The following is a 17,614-nucleotide window of genomic DNA, read 5'->3' on the forward strand; positions in this document are numbered from 1 at the left end:
AAAAAAAAAAAAAAATTTGTATCCCAGATAGTAAACTGACTTTTGAGGTTTAGATATGATTGACTCAAGATAAACTTACTTTATACCAAGAATGCCTTTCCAAGATTTCTGAGAATTTCTAGGGTTCATAGTAGCTTTTATTTTTGAGTTTCTGCTTAAATGTAATTCCAGACTTGTCGATATCTGACTTCTCAGGGCTGTTCTCATCTGTCTGATCCATGCCATACCAGATGCAGAACTTGGCCCACTTTCTTTGACCTCTTCCTCCCTTTAAGCATTATGCTAGGCATTTGTATGTGTAGCACACTTTTATGAAGATACCGGGAGGTAGAAAGGGTTTACATTTAGAACACTGCAAAAATGGAATTAAAAGGCCCCCAGTCACTTTACAGCATCTTTCCTTGTCACTAGTCAGTATGGTCCTCTGCCATGTTGCTTTCTTTCCTTGTACTAGCGCCAGACCTTCATTTCTCTGTTTTGTTGTTGTTGTTGTTGTTGTTGTTATTGTTGGGTTGTTGTTTTTTTTTTCCTGCTCTTTCCCCAGGTGCTGAATTCCTGTGTTTTACTTAGGCAAAGAAGGTTAGGCATCTCTTCTACTTTCTGATGTTTTTAAGGCCTCATTTTTCCCAACCAGAACAATCTATCAAGATATATTCCTCAACAAAGACAATTACCTCCCTGAGAGGAACTCTGGTGCCTGCTGTTAAAATAATAATTTCCTCTCTTTCACTACATGTTATGGTTGTAAGTGTAACTGATAAAATAATTAGCACATTGATTATCTTTGTTAACTCTTCCTGTTGTTTTTTTTTCTAAGTAAAGCCTTATCCTTTGGTCAGTGCAGTTAATAGATGAGTCTTAATTGATGTTGGCTTCCTGCTGTGAAATGTAAGAGTTGTGAAATCTTGGCATCATTATGACACCTAATCACGTTTTCATTTTATTAGGGACAAGAGGAAAATGAGTTATGAATAAGCTAGAACCTCTCTGCTAAAAAATAAAAAAAATAAAAATAAAGTTAGTTTAATTAAAGTGTAAGCAGAAATACAATTCATGAAGTTGTAAATGCTTCCTCTCTGATAGACCTTGGCCTGACAATTGGTCTGTGAAAACATGGCTGTATGTAAGATTGCATGGCATTAAGAGGCCTTAACCAAGGTCAATGTGTGAGATTAATATACTGCTCATCAGAAAGAGTACAGCATAACGGATAGAAAGAAAGCTTTTGGTGTTAGAAAAACCTACATTAAAACCTGGATTCTGCTCTTTACTGTGTGACCTCGGACATGTTTACCTAACTGAGCTTTGGTTTCCTCATCTGCAAAATGAGGGATATGGATTATAATGATATAAATCATAGAACTGGCTTAGTATTATGCTGGGTTACATAGTAAGTAGTCGGTACACAGTAGCAATAGAATTCTAGCAATAATTGCTATTATCTTTATAATATTTACTATTCTTATGTTTATTACCACTGGTCACTTTTCAGATGGCTAGTCTCTATTTATTTATTTATTTGTTTATTTATTGAGCTGGAGTCTCGCTCTGTTGCCTAGGCTGGAGTGCAGTGGTGTGATCTCGGCTCACTGCAATCTCCCCCTCCTGGGTTCAAGTGACTCTCGTGCTTCAGCCTCCCAAGTAGCTGGGACTACAGGCATGAGCCACCACACACAATTAATTTTTGTATTTTTAGTAGAGATGGGGTCTTGTCATGTTGGTCAGGTTGGTCTTGAATTCCTGACCTCAGGTGATCCACCCACCTTGACCTCCCAAAGTGCTGGGATTACAGGCATGAGCTACTGCACCCAGCCTTAGTCTCACTTTAAATTCACATAGGCTCTCAGTGTTGCAGTAGTCCTATAATATTTTTCTAGTCAATATATTTCCCATTCTCCAAAGCCACTCTATTATACCCTGTCCATATATTCTCTGCTCCATTTCCAGTACTTCTCCTCTCTCTTCATTCATGGCTGTGACCCTGTTTTGTATCTTACTGGGAAAATAGAAGCAGCTAGAATAAAGGTTTCATATCTTCTCACCGACATATCTATCAGTCTACTTCCAGTTGTAACCCTACACTCTGCCTTTCCTCCTGTTATAATGGAAAAGGGCCAGTCCTTTCATTTGTATACAGAATCCTGTCCCCTTTTGTGTACTCACAGACTTAGGGCCTACTGCTATCACCCTTACTCTTCAGTAATCACATTGTATCTTTGTTTTTGCTTTCCCCCTGAGACAGGATCTTCCTCTGTCATCCAGGCTGGAGTGTAGTGCTGTGAATACAGCTCACTGCAGCCTCGACTTCCCGGCTCAAGCAATCCTCCTACCTCAGCCTCCTGAGTAACTGGGACCACAGGCTCATGCCACCAGGCCCAGCTAATTTTTTAAAATTTTATAGAGACAGGGTCTTGCCATGTTGCCCAGGTTGTCTTGATTTCTTGGTCTCAAGTGATCCTCCTGCCTTGGCCTCCAAAGTGCAGGGATTATAGGAGTGAGCCACCGTGCCTGGCCACATTTTATCTTTTCTTTTCTTTTTTTTTGAGACGGAGTCTAGCTCTGTTGCCAGGCTGGAGTTCAGTGGCACAATCTTGGCTCACTGCAACCTCCGCCTCCCAGGTTCAAGCGATTCTTCTGCCTCAGCCTCCCAAGTAGCTGGGATTACAGGTACGTGCTGCCATGCCCAGCTAATTTTTGTATTTTTAGTAGAGATAGAGTTTCACCATGTTGGCCAGGATCATCTCGATCTTCTCCCAAATTGCTGGGATCACAGGCATAAGCCACCACGCCCAGCCTAACATTTTATCTTTTATGTTAGATAATTCCCATCAGCAAGCAACATGTCATCATAGGGTCTATGTTTTAAAAATCCCTTTGGGCCAGGCACAGTGGCTCACGCCTATAATCCCAGCACTTTGGGAGGCTGAGGCGGGTGGATCACCTGAGGTCAGGAGTTCTTGACCAACCTGGCCAATGTGGTGAAACCCCATCTCTACTAAAAATACAAAATTAACCAGGCGTGGTAGCGTAATCCCAGCTACTTGGGAGGCTGAGGCAGGAGAATCACTTGAACCCAGGAGGCAGAGGTTGCAGTGAGCCAAGAACGCGCCACTGCACTCCAGCCTGGGCAACAAGAGCGAAGCTCCATCTCAAAAAAAAAAAAAAAAAAAAAAAAAAAAAAAATTCCTTTGACCCTTCCTTCATATTTCCAGGTAGCTATTCCTCTGCTTTTTCTGCTTTCCCTTGGAAGCATATCCTTACCTCAACTACTCCAAGCAGATTTTTCTTTCTTCTGCTCAACTGAAACTGCATTTGTCAAGGTTTCCAATGACTGCCACATTGCCAAATCCGGTAGCCAATTATCAGTCCCTGTTTTACTTGACCTTAGCACCATTTGAACAGTTTATTTCAGCCTTCCTGAGATGCTTTCTTCTGGCTTATGGAACATCTCCCTTTCCTAGTTTTCACTGGCCAACTCTGTAGTTTCTTTTACTGAATGCTCTTCAACTTTCCTGATTTCTAAATATTTATGAACCCCAGAGCTCAATTCTTTCTCTCTCTCGGTTCAATTCCTAGGTAATCTCAACCAGTCTCATGCTTTTATTATCATCTTTGTAGTGGTGTCTCCGAAACCTGTATCTAAAGTCTCAATCTTCTCTGACCCTAACTTGCATACCCTACTGCCTACACTACGTCTTTGGATGTCCCGTAAGTGTCCCAAGCTTAATATATTCTACCTTTTCCCCAATTTTACTTATTTACTTATAAATAAATAGTATTGGCCATGCATGGTGGCTCACACCTGTAATCCCAGCACTTTAGGAGGCCAAGGCGGGCAGGTCACTTGGGCTCAAGTAAGACTAGCCTGGCCAACATGGTGAAACCCCATCTCTACAAAAAACATGTGTGGTGGCACGTGCTTGTGGTCCCAGCTACTTGGAAGGCTGAGGTGGGAGAATCGCTTGAGCCCAGGAGGCAGAGGTTGCAGTGAGCTGTGATTGTGCCACCACACTCCAGCCTGGGCAACAGAGCAAGACCTTGTCTTAGATGAATGAATGAATGAATGAATGGTACTTTTAGTCATCTGGTCCGCCACAACTCTTGGAGTCTCCCTTGACTCCCTTCTCTCACATGTCCAGTCCATCAGCAAATCTTATCTGCTCACTGTAGATGCACATCCAGAATCTGACCATTTCTCACCTCCTTTACTTGGTGTTACCATAGTCCAAGCTACTACTTTCTCTTGCCTAGATGACTGCATAGCTTCTTAAGGTTTTTCTGCTTCTACTCTTGGCCCCTACAGTCTTTTTCTGCCAGAGTGATCCTTTTAAATCAGTAATTATTTTTCTTGCCTAAATTTCTTTAATAGTTTTCTATATATATGTAGAAGAAAGTCTGAAAATCCTTACTGTGGTCTTCAAGATGCTGAATGATTTGGTACCTGGCAACTGTTCTGACTTCATCTCCTACTACCTTCCATCTCCCTCATCTAGTCAAACCCCAGCAGTTTCTTCACTATTGTTTGAGTATACCAAGAATTCTCCAGCCTTTATACTTGCTATTCTCTCTGCCAGAAATGTTTTTCACCCAGATTTTCACATGGCGTGTTCCTTCATTTCATTCAGTCCTCTGCTCAGATGCCAGCTCGTCATAGAAATCTCCCTGACCATGCCATCTGAAATGGTACCCTGTTCCCCATATCTGCCTTCCTTCAGTCCCTTTATTCTTTGTTTTTCTTCTGCAGTGCTTATTACTACTTGTTATTTTTTCTATAATTCCCACCCCCACTCTTTCTAGAAGGTTAGTTCTCTGAGGGCAAGGACTTTGTTTTGTTCCTTGTTGTATCCCCAGGACCTAGAATATTACCTGTGGCAGTCCTTGTTGGATAAATAAATGAATGAGTTGCTTTTTTTTCTCCATATACATTCTTATCTTACTAATGTACTTTTTAAAAATTTATGGAAAAATGCAGTCTTTTAAAAAATTGTGATAAATACTCATAAAATTTACCATCTTAACCATTTAAAAATGTACAATTCAGTTAATGCCACTGCTACCATCATCCTTTCTCCAGAACTCTTTTCATCTTGCAGAACTGAAACTCTGTACCCATTAAACAGTAAGTCTCTATTTCCTCTGTCCCCTGAATGCTGGTAGCCACCATTCTACTTTCTGTGTCTGTGTCTATGTCTGTGTTTTGTCTCTATGAGCAGTCTTTTAGTTAACCACTAAGAGGTAAGGTTTGAATATTTGGGGAGTCAAACCACCCTCAGGTTTCTTTTAACAAGCACTTACTGAATACCTGCCTTGGGCTTGGTACTGTGCTAGGTTCAATATGGTTACACAAGGGGTGTCCTCTACAGGTCTCTTCTGCTGGAAACAAGAAGTGTGTATGTTTTACAAAAGATACCATTCCATATCTCATTACCATGCTCTGATACTGAAAACTAAGATATGTTTTGGTATGTGTATTAGTCAGGGTCTTCCAGAGAGATAGAACCAATAGGATATATATGGTCAAGCACGGCATAATGACATTTCAGTCAGTGACAGACCATATATATGGAACAGTGGTCCCATAAGATTGTAACACTGTAGTTTTGCCGTAGTTTTTATATGTTTAGATACATAAATACTCACCATTGTGTTACAGTTGCCTACAGTGTTCAGTATAGTAACTCGCTGTACTGGTTTGTATCCTAAGAGCAATAGGCTATGCCACATAGCCTTGGTATGTGTATAAGTCCATTTTCTCACTGCTGATAAAGACATACCCGACACTGAGCAATTTACAAAAGAAAGAGGTTTAATGGACTTATAGTTCCACATGACTGGGAGGCCTCACAGTCATGGTGGAAGGTTAAAGGCACATTTCACATGGCAACAGACAAGAGAAGAGAGCTTCTGCAGGGAAACTCCCCCTTATAAAACCATCAGATCTCATGAGACTATTCACTGTCATGAGAACAGCACGGGAAAACCTTAGCCCATGATTCAATTACCTCCCACCAGGTTCATCCGACAACATGTGGAAATTCAAGATGGGATTTGGGTTGGGGACAGCCAAACCATATCAGTATGTAGTAGGCTATACCATCTAGGTTTATGTAAATATACAATATGATATTTGTGCAGTGACAAAATAACCTGATGACACATTTTTCAGAACATATCCCCATTGTTAAGTGACTCATGACTGAATATAGACATATGAGAGGGATTTATTAGGGAAATTGGCGTATACTGTTATGGAGGCTGAGAAGTCCCACACAAGCTGTCTGTAAGCCGGAGACCCTGGTAGTGTAGCTCAGTCCAAGTGTAAAGGCCTCAGAACCAGGGAAACCAATGGTGTGACTTGTCCAAGACTAGAGCCTGAGAGCCCAGGGGACTCCTGGTCTAAGTCCCAGAGTACAAAGGTTGGGGAGTCTAGAGTTTTGATGTGCAAGGACAGGAGAGGAAGAGTGTACCCCAGCTGCAGCACACACTTGCCTTTTCTCTGTTTTTGTTCTCTCTGGGCCCCTGGCTGACTGGATGGTGGTGCCTACCCACGTTGAGAGCAGATCTTCCCCACCTAGTCCACTCAAACTCACATGCTTATCTCCTCTAGAAACACAGAGACATATCCAAAGATAATGCTTTACCAGGCCAGGTACAGTGGCTCACACCTGTAATCCTAGTACTTTGGGAGGCTGAGGTAGACAGATAATCTGAGGTCAGGAGTTCGAGACCAGCCTGGCCAACATAAAAATATAAAAATGAGCTAGGCATGGTGGTGGGCACCTGTAATCCCAGCTACTCGGGAGGCTGAGGCAGGAGAATTGCTTGAACCTAGGAGGCAGAGATTGCAGTGAGCCGAGATCATGCCACTGCACTCCAACCTGGGAGACAGAGTAAGTGAGACTCCATCTCAAAAAACAAAACAAAACAAAAACAGTAAAAAAAAAAAAAAAAAAAACAAAGATAATGCTCTACCAGATTTCTAGGTATTTCTTAATCCAATGAGGTTGACAAAGCCAACCATAACTATGAATTTTGTGCTTTATAGCCATATCCGGCTTTCCCCTTCTTTTTGTCTGGTCATTTCAAATTGACAGGATAATATACCTTTTTTTTTTTTGTAAGGTGAAATTAACATAGAATTAAACATTTAATTTTTTTTTTTTGTCTGACAGAGTCTTGCTTTGTCGCCCAGGCTGGAGTGCAGTGGTGCGATCTCGGCTCACTGCCCTCCGCCTCCCGGGCTCAAGTGAGTCTCCTGCCTCAGCCTCCTAAGCAGCTGGGATTACAGCTGCCTGCCACCATGCCCGGCTGATTTTGTATTTTTAGTAGAGATCAGGTTTCACCGTGTTGACCAGGCTGGTCTCAAACTCCTGACCTCAGGTGATCCACCCACTTTGGCCTTCCCAAAGTGCTGGGATTACAGGTGTGAGCCACCATGCCTGGACAAACATTTAATTTTTTAGTTTTTAATTTTTTAGACAGGGTCTTGCTCCGTTGCCCAAGCTGGGGTGCAGTGGTATGCTCTTGGCTCGCTGCAACCTCTGCCTCCTGGGCTCAAGCAATCCTCCTGCCTCAGCCTCCTGAGCATCTGGGACAACAGGCATGGGCCACCATGCCCTGCTATAAATTAAACATTTTAAAGTGAACAATTAAGTGGCATATAGTACATTCATAATGATGTACAACCTCCACCTCTATTTAGTTCCAAAACATTTTCAGCACCCCAAAAGAAAACCCCATAACCATTAAACAGTTGTTCCATATTCCCACCTTTCCCCAGCCCCTGGCAACTACCAATCTGTTTTCTGTCTCTATGGATTTACTTATTCTGAATATTTTATATAAATGAAATAATGCAATATGTGAGTGACATTTGTGTCTAGCTTATTTTACTTAGCATGTTTTTTAAGGTTCATCCACATTATAGCATATAAATCAGTACTTCATTTCTTATTATGACTGAATAATGTTATATGTATATGCCACAATTTGTTTATCCATTTATTTGCCGATGGACGTTTGGGCTGTTTCTATCTTTCGCCTATTGTGAATAGTGCTATGAACATGCATGTACAAGTATTTGTTTGAGTACCTGTTTTCAGTTCTTCGGGTATATACCTAGGAGTGGAATTGCCAGGTCACATGGTAATTCCATGTTTAACTTTTTGAGGAACTGTTAAACTATTTTCCATAATGGCTGAACTGTTTTACATTTCTGCCAGCAATGCACAAGGGTTCCAATTTCTCTACATCCTCGCCAATACTTGATATTTTCCTTTTTAAAACATTATTATTAGAGCCATCCTTGTGGTGTGAGGTGGTACTTCATTGTGTTTTTTTTTTTTTTTTTTGAGACGGAGTCTCGCTCTGTCACCCAGGCTAGAGTGCTGTGGCACAATCTGGACTCACTGCAAGCTCCGCCTCCTGGGTTCATGCCATTCTCCTGCCTCAGCCTTCCGAGTAGCTGGGACTACAGGCGCCCGCCACCACGCCCAGCTAATTTTTTGTATTTTCAGTAGAGACGGGGTTTCATCATGTTAGCCAGGATGGATGGTCTCGATCTCCTGGCCTTGTGATCTGCCCGCCTTGGCCTCCCAAAGTGCTGGGATTACAGGGGTGAGCCACCACGCCTGGCCTTCATTGTGGTTTTGATTTGCATTTCCCTAATGACTAATCTTTTCATGTGCTCGTTGGCCATTTTTATATCTTCTTTGGAGAAAATATATTGTTTTGAGAACCATAATAACAATATTCAACTTGATGAAATCTTTTTCCTGTTTTCCTTAAATTTATCTTGATTATATCCATAGTGTGTGCTATTAGAAGAGGAGTTAGTAAACTAAGTCCTGTGGATCAAATCTGGTTTGCTGACAATTTTTATATGGCCTACATGCTAAGCATGATTTTTACATTTTTTAATTGTTGGAAGAAAAAAAGCCAAAGAATATTTCATGATACATGAAAATTATATGAAATTCAGATTTCAGTGTCCATAAAGTTTTATTGGAACACACAGTCACACCCATGCATTTATGTGTTGTCTATGACTGCTGTCATGCTACAATAGCAGAGTTGAGCAATTGCATAGGGACCATATGGGCCATAAAGCCTAAAATATTTATAATCTGGCTCTTTATAGGAAAAACTTTGCCAACCCTGTATTAGATGTTCTTGTTCCTTGTTCTTAGCTTCTGATATTTGTGCAGCCCTGATCATTGATGGGCAGAGAAGCCTTTAAGAGAGTAAGGAAGTACCCCTTGTGGGGAGAGCTCAAAATGGAATAGGATTCAGTTTAGTTCTCATAGATGACCAAATGTTTTCTATCTTGATAGATACTAAATTCCAAGGTTAAAATATTAATGTTAGGAACCAGATACAAAATTCCTAAAATATCATTTAAATGTCATCTGTCATTATCATTAAGAATATCTCCCATCAATAATGTTCCAACTCTCAACATACATTATTTATGATGAATGTAACAGAATTTCAGGAAATCTTCCTCTAAAAACTCCTTTGGCCCCAAATTCTGAAATACTGTAATTCTAACATTAACTATTGGAATATCATTATGTTGCTCAATATCACATTGAACAGGGACATCTTACATTCCAGAACTTATCAGTGCCCTTCTGTAACTAAATTATAAAAATTTAAAAACTAAATTAAAATTTTCTTTAACCTGTGTAAGAAGGGACATCTTCTCACACTTGAAGCTTTATTTGACATTTTTATTTTTATTTTATTTTATTTTGAGATAGTGTCTCACTCTGTTGCCTAGTCTGAGTGCAGTCGTGTGATCAGCTCATTGCAGCCCTGACTGCCTGGACTCAAGCTATTCTCCCTCCTCAGCATCCTGAGTAGCAGGGACTATAGGCACATGCCACCACACTTGGCTTATTTATTTATTTATTTATTTATTTATTTATTTTGTAGAGGCAGGGTTTCACCATGTTGCCTAGGCTGGTCTCAAACTCCTGGATGCAAGCAGTTCACCCACCTCAGCCTCCCAAAGTGCTAGGATTATAGGCGTGAGCCACCGCACCTGGCCAAAATTTTTTTTTAATAATAGACTTCGAATTGATTAGGTGTCCAAATTGTAGTGATTTCAGTGATGTGTATTTTGTTAGGAGGAGGTTGTTCATTCTAGCCACTGGCATGCTTTGTGTAGGTCTTTTGAGTACATGCTGACTTAAGGAAATACCTTCTAAATAAAAAATACCAAGAGGTAAAGAATATTAGACTGAATCATGTTCTTCTGATTTCTACAATGGGTATTACCCTAAACCACATGTACCTAAATATTAATCTTATTGTGGAAACTACACTGTTATATTCTGATAGTATGTTTAGTTTTACAGTCAAAGGAAACTGAAAGTTTAAGAGCAAAGTTCACTTCATTCCTGAAGAAAAAACTTCCCATTTTATAGCTATTGGATTATAGATGAGATTTCATTAAGGTAATAGCCCCAAAACCCTAGAGGTTGCTCTTGGTAGGAATGATCATTCCCAAACAAGTAGATGCAATGCTCTTGTCTCTTGGGGCCTTTCACCTCTCAAGCCTGTGAATCCCAAATACTTATCTTCTCTGATCAGTATGCAAGTTTATCTTTTGAGTGAAGTCTTATAAACCTCTAGCAACACCAGGCTAATCTATGTCTTTTTGTATTTTTATTGATTTCTGTACTCCTTAGCTCCTTGATTGGCAACTTTGTTAATGGAAGGAAGCTTGCTTTAATAAAATTATGTTTAGATGCTTGTTATTAGAAGCTGTGTGCCAAACGATATTTTAAAGCCCAATCATTAAAATTCAGTGGGTTTGTTGCTACTGTTCTTCAGTCTGCCTCCCCATTTGAGATCTATAGTTGCTTTAACAGTCATTTCCTTTGTCCATATCAACAATTCCTACTCTGCTTTCAAAGTAGGGTTATAACTGGGTCTATTCATATTCCAAAATCTTATTTTAGTATTTTCTGCCATCATATGGCCTGTCCTTTAGGGAGCTGGTATGTCTCTATAGGTTTAGAAAATGATCATAGTTAGGTGTTATTCTTTTTGGTCAGCTTTCAAAAATCCTGATGCCTGGGTTGCATTTCACACCAATTAAATTAAAATGTCTGAGGGTGGGGGGGCCCCAAGCATCAGTATTTTTTAAAAAGTCCCAGGTAATTCCAATATGCAGCAAGGTTTGGAAACCATTGGCTTTACTAATTGGCCAAATGGCTTAGAGGCTCTTCCTCCTAGTTATCTACTCACTACCCAGGATTAATTAGATGACCTTAACACAATGCATTTAGCTACCTGAAAAAGAGATGATATGTAAATGTATTACTGTTATCATTATTATCATTCTTATTTAAACTTCAGAGAAGCCATTTTGCGGTAAAATGTGCATAATATAAAAGTTACCATTTTAACCTTTTTTTTTTTTTTTTGAGATAGGGGTCTTACTGTGTTGCCCAGGCTGGAGTGCAGTGGCTATTCACAGATGCAATCATAGCACACTGCAGTCTGAAATTCCTGGGCTCAGGTAATTCTCCTGCTTCAGCCTCACAAGTAGCTAGGACTACAGGTGTGCATCACCATACCTGGCTCATTGTAACTTTTTTTTTTTTGAGGTGGAGTTTCACTCTTGTTGCCCAGGCTGGCGTGTAATGGTGCAATCTTGGCTCACTGCAACCTCCACCTCCCAGATTCAAGCGATTCTCCGATTCTCCTGCCTCAGCCTCCTGAGTAGCTGGGATTACAGGCATGTGCCACTACACCCAGCTAATTTTGTATTTTTAGTAGAGACAGGGTTTCACCATGTTGGTCAGGCTGGTCTTGAACTCCTGACCTTGGGTGATCCATCCGCCTCAGCCTCCCAAAATGCTGGGATTATAGTCATGAGCCACTGCACCTGGCCTCATTGTAACCATTTTTAAGTATACAGTCCAGTGGCATGAAATACATTCACATTTGTGCAACCATCACTACCATTCATCTACAGAACTCCTTTCATCTTCCCAAACTGAAACTCCATACCTATTAAACAACAGCCCCTGGCACCTACCATTCTATTTTTTGTCTCTGAATTTGACTATTCCAGCTACCTCATATACCTGGAATCATATAGTATTTTGTCTTGTTGTAATTAGTTTATTTCATTTATCCTAATACCTATTGTTGTAGCATGTGCTAGAATTTCTTCCTTTTTTGTTTGTTTGTTTGTTTTTTTGAGACAGGGTTTTGCTCTGTCATCCACACTGGAGTGCAGTGGTGCCATTATAGCTCACTGCAGCCTCGAATTCCTGGGTTCAAGCAATCCTCCTGCCTCAGCCTTTTGAGCGAGTAGCTGGGGCTACAGGCATGTGCCACCACTCCTGGCTTTCTTCCTTTTTTTTTTTTTTTTTTGAGATAGAGTCTCACTCTGTCACCCAGGCTGGAGTGCAGTGGCACCATCTCGGCTCACTGCAACCTCTACCTCCCGGGTTCAAGCGATTCTCCTGCCTCAGCCTCCTGGGTGGCTGGGACTACAGGCACATGCCACCATACCCGGCTAATTTTTTGTATTTTTAGTAGAGACGGGATTTCACTATATTAGCCAGGATGGTCTCAATCTCCTGATCTCGTGATCTACCCACCTCGGCCTCCCAAGTGCTGGGATTACAGGCGTGAGCCACCGCTCCTGGCCCCGCTTTATTCCTTTTTAAGGCTAAATAACATTCCATTATATGTGTGTACCACATTTTGTTTATCCATTCATCTGTTGATTTCTTCTCCCTTTTGCCTATTGTGAAAAATACTGCTGATTATACTACTATGATCATGGGTGTATGAGAAACTCATTTTAAGTGATAAACTGATAAACTCTGCTTCCACAAAATGCTTATATGGATAAATTACTTATTCTATATGGCTAGATTGTAGTTCACCAGATGAGTAAGCACCTGCCCCTGGTGACTAGTCTATCTTTTACAAAATATGGCAAAAATTAGGTTCTATTTCAAATGCTTTCTAGATTTTCTACCAAGTAGTAACAGAATTCCATTTTATTTGAATTAGCTATCCTTCTCAGGCTGTGGATCAATTCTGTAGAGGCTGTGTTCCAAAAATGTAGTGACAAAAGTCTTTGTATGTTGAGAATGAAATAAAGGGTTTGTGCTGTATACTTTAACTCACAAATGCTAAGGCAAAGTTGTAAGCTTCAAAACCAACCTAAAAATGCTCCCTGGGCTGGGCACAGTGGCTCACGCCTGTAATCCTAACACTTTGGGAGGCCAAGGCAGGCAGATCACGAGGTCAGGAGTTTGAGACCAGTCTGACCAACATAGTGAAACCCTGTCTCTACTAAAAATACAAAAAATTAGCCAGGTATGGTGGTGTGCGCCTGTAATCCCAGCTACTTGGGAGGCTGAAGCAGGAGAATCGCCTGAACCCAGGAGGTGGAGGTTGCTGTGAGCTGAGATCGCTCCACTGCACTCCAAACCGGGTGACAGTGCGAGACTCTGTCTCAAAAAAAAAAAAAAAAAACTCCCTGGTCATGTTGCTGTAGAAATTGTAAGCTCATTGGGTTGAAGCTAGAGGCCATGTTAAGATCCTTTTATTGCTGCCTGTGTTCCTCTGATAGACGTTTTAGCTCAACTTCTACACATGATCTTAGCTTTTTTGTATTACAGACCCTAATACCTAATTTGCATTTTTACTTCTTTCATTCTTAATGAACCACTGTGTGAAGATATGCTTTCTTTTTTATGGACAGTTAAGCTAGGTGTTTTTACAAGAATTCAGCTGTGTTAGTCAATAAGTAGGAATTTTACAGAGTCAATCAACTTTGGAAAAATGGTGATTACTTATTTTAACATTGTTTTTCCTGAGGCATTGCCTTTTCATGTTCTCACAGCCCACCCACCTACTCTTACAGCATGAAGGAAATGAATTTTTATTTGTATGTGTATATTCACTTTGATCCCTTTAACACTTTTCCTTACTTTTTCACTTATAATAAAAGGCAATTGAAGGCCAGGCACCATGGCTCACGCCTGTAATCCCAGCACTTTGAGAGCCAAGGCTGGTGGATCACTTGAGGTCAGGAGTTCGAGACCAGGTGAAACCCCATCTCTACTAAAAATATAAAAATTAGCCATGCGTGGTGGTGCATGCCTGTAATCCTAGCTACTTGGGAGGCTGAGGCAGGATAATCACTTGAACCCAGGAGGCAGAGGTTGCAGTGAGCCGAGATTGTGCCACCATACTCCAGCCTAGACAACAAGAGCAAAACTCCGTCTAAAAAAAAAAAAAAAAAGGCAACTGAGATGAAGAGAGTCTTGGCCATACTGCTGAAAAGGAGAGGTACTAAAATTTGTTGGTTAACAACTAGGCTGCATCAGTATGCTTTAGAGTTATAGGAATACCCCAAAATTGAGAATCCGATGGGACTATATAATTTTAGAGCCAGTTCTACAGGTGAGACATAGACAACTTGTTCTGCTTGTCTGAAAACTTGTGTATAGAACTCTACAGAGAGGCTAAGAGGGAGTAAACAATCCTTTCTTTCTAGATCTTCATCTGCTGGTGGACGTGGCCTGCAAGCAGGAGCACTTTCCAAAGGAGGAAGAATTAAAAGAGTGAGGCATGGATGACAAATGTGACATTGTGCACTAGCTGTAGCTGGAGGCAGACTAGCCTTGCACATGACAAACTGTTGGGATTTTTTCAGTTCTGTTAAGGAAAAAAAGTATTCTTTGTTTCGTTAATTGAGAATTTTGTTAATTGAGACTTGGGAATTTGCTATGTACTACAGCGGTTCAGTTCAGATTATCTGCCTTGACAAACTACCGAACATCTAGCAGCCATGTTTTTTGGCTGCCCAGATCCCTTTTAAATGAAAAGTTCTGACCTTCTGTTATAGTCAAGGAGCATCTAAAAACTGCTCCATCTATGGTACTAGAGAATAATCTGTGTGTGTGCTGATTTGTCGTCTTGCCACTTAAACTGTAGTCAGCACAACTTTAGTGGGGAATTCAGTCTCTCTGATTCAATTCACAGTGTGATCCTTTTAGAGGAGATCGTGTGAGAAACAAAGGCATGTGAGGTCACCAACATCACAGGTCTAAATGCATCAGGAATTCCAGGGAAGAAACTCTGGAGAAGAGCTAATTTTCTAAGTGATTAACCAGGAAATTCTCTTACTTCCTAACCTAGCATTCTGTTTTAAGAGCAAGGCATCCGGACGGACTTGGACCATCTATCACACTTAACACTCCCTGATTCTTTTATATTAATGGAAGCATTCTTCTATTTTCGTACCTTTCTTTCATTTTAATGATATATTATCATAAATGGTAAAAAGGTTTTATTAATATATCACTTACTTAAATGTCTTTAAAAAAGTATTTAACATGTTTTATATAATTGTATTTATAAATGCTGATAGATTTAAAGGTTTTAAAGTTTTATATTTTTATTATTGCAGGATAGAAGGATAAAGGATGCATGTGTAGTATTTTTATTTTGGAGGGAAAATGTACAGTGTGTGAACAAAAACATTAAGAGATTTAATACACTATTTTCTTATTTTACATTTTTACATTCAATAAGTATAAATTCTCATCTATATAAGGTATTGTGTGCAAATGTGGGGAAAAACTGATTAGTAGTCCTTTAGCAGAAGCTATGCCTCTGATTTTTAAAAAATGGTTTCGATCTAGTTTAAGCTTCTGAGAGAATTTTGGATAGTGGGATAGATGGTAACATTTTTTTCTTATCCCTGTTATAGGATTCTAGATTTGTGCAGTAGGATTGTGGGACTTTGTTTTAGGAGAGAAGGATATCTTGGATGTCCAGTTTCTGTGGTTGATCCCTTACTTTCTTACCCAGTGACAGCAAGAAACTTTCTGATTTAAAGTCTTTCGATTGACCAGAACTTTCATATTGGATTCTGCTTCAGTTCTCCTATTAAGCACTGCAGAAACAAAAGGAAAGCCTAGGAATATGAAACTAATTAAAAAGGCACTTGGTGATATGACATAGCACTATGGTAGCCACTGTGGATGTAACAGTTAATTTCTTATACTGCGCTGTGCCTTCCCAATGATGTCAAACCCTAGAAATATTACAGAGATCTACTTTTCTGGAAAAGGGTGAGCTCTGTGTTGATCTGCAGTGACTCTGTTTAGATATTAAAGTAGATTCTGAAAAGCGACCTGTGTGGTCCATCTGATTAGACTAGATAATGTCTATGTAATGGGCATTTATTTATCTTTATTAGCAAGGTTTAAAAGAGCAAATTATCAAGACACCTGTATCTTTTGGCCAGACTATATAATATTTTGTCAGAGTATGTGAAGAGGAGACCCAATTTCCAAATGAAGGAACTTTGCTTTTTCTCTGTCATACTGAAGAGCTAATATACTGTGTAGATGATATTTTCCCCTAAATATGGCTTTCTTAGCTTTATATATGTTGAGATAATATCTTTTGAGGAACACATGTCAAGCAGGAACCTTGGCATAGATTTGGTTTCAGTTGTTTTAAGGCTTAATTAATGAAATGCCTTATTCAGCTTTCCAAACATTTTTATATATGAATACAGCAGACCAAGGAGCTGGATCTCCTGCTATCCTTACACGCCTTGCATCTATCAACTAAAGCTGTCATTAATGACTTGGACAAAATGGCAAGAGGTATAATAAAATCTTCCTGTGAATTAGCCAGTAGGGTCTGACACAACTAGTCAACTAACAAGGTTCCTGACTAGTACCTCAGTATTTCAGTACCTTAAGCACTGATAAATTTCAATCAGTCAACAATAAAGTGAGTGTTCCAACTAGACTTGTTGTCTTGCTTGTTCTTACTGTTTGATTGGTGATTAATAGAAAACTCAATCATTATGACAGTTAATAGTATAATTCAGGCTGGGCGCGGTGGCTCACACCTGTAATCCCAGCACTTTGGGAGGCCGAGACGGGTGGATCATGAGGTCAGGAGATCGAGACCATCCTGGCTAACATGGTGAAACCCCGTCTCTACTAAAAAATACAAAAAAAAAAACTAGCCGGGTGAGGTGGTGGGCGCCTGTAGTCCCAGCTACTCAGGAGGCTGAGGCAGGAGAATGGTGTAAACCCGGGAGGTGGAGCTTGCAGTGAGCTGAGATCCGGCCACTGCACTCCAGCCTGGGAGACAGAGCGAGACTCCGTCTCAGAAAAAAAAAAAAAAAAGAAGTATAATTCAAATGAGATTGTACTTTGTTTTTCAAATAATCTGAATTTTAAAAGTTTTTTTTTTCCCCCCATTTAAATAGCAATGGAATTGTTTAAATGCCATTAAGGATAAAGACAATTCTTAGACATGTTTTACAGAAACCTACATTTTTGGAAAAGGATGAATGATCTTTAATAAATTTAATCAATCCAGAGGTGAAAGTAGACCCTGAAGGATGATCTGTCTCATGTATAAGATTAGCTAGTAGATGTCATTGAGACTTAGGCATTTCATTACAATAGTGATGGCATCTTTATGACATCTCTAGGAAAATGTTTTAGTATATCAAACCTAGAGGGTAACTCCAAAACTTTAAAGCTGAAGAATAATTGCTCTTGCAATTCTGGTGACCTAAAACAGTGAACTAAACTAC

At 40.0% G+C, this 17,614-nt stretch overlaps 1 protein-coding gene across 1 annotated transcript in view; it reads left to right on the plus strand.

The window, feature by feature from the left end:
- The window catches only part of HSF5 (heat shock transcription factor family member 5), a 54,720-nt gene extending 37,908 nt beyond the window's left edge, over positions 1 to 16,812 (plus strand). The window contains exon 5 of the mRNA XM_011953777.1: positions 14,540 to 16,812. Coding sequence (XP_011809167.1) covers positions 14,540 to 14,610 — 71 coding nt within the window. The 3' untranslated portion in view covers positions 14,611 to 16,812. The remainder of the gene's footprint in view (positions 1 to 14,539) is intronic.
- Positions 16,813 to 17,614: the final 802 nt, after the last annotated feature.

This window comes from Colobus angolensis, unplaced genomic scaffold, assembly GCF_000951035.1.
Source record: "Colobus angolensis palliatus isolate OR3802 unplaced genomic scaffold, Cang.pa_1.0 Scaffold37, whole genome shotgun sequence".
NCBI classification, from domain to species: domain Eukaryota; kingdom Metazoa; phylum Chordata; class Mammalia; order Primates; family Cercopithecidae; genus Colobus; species Colobus angolensis.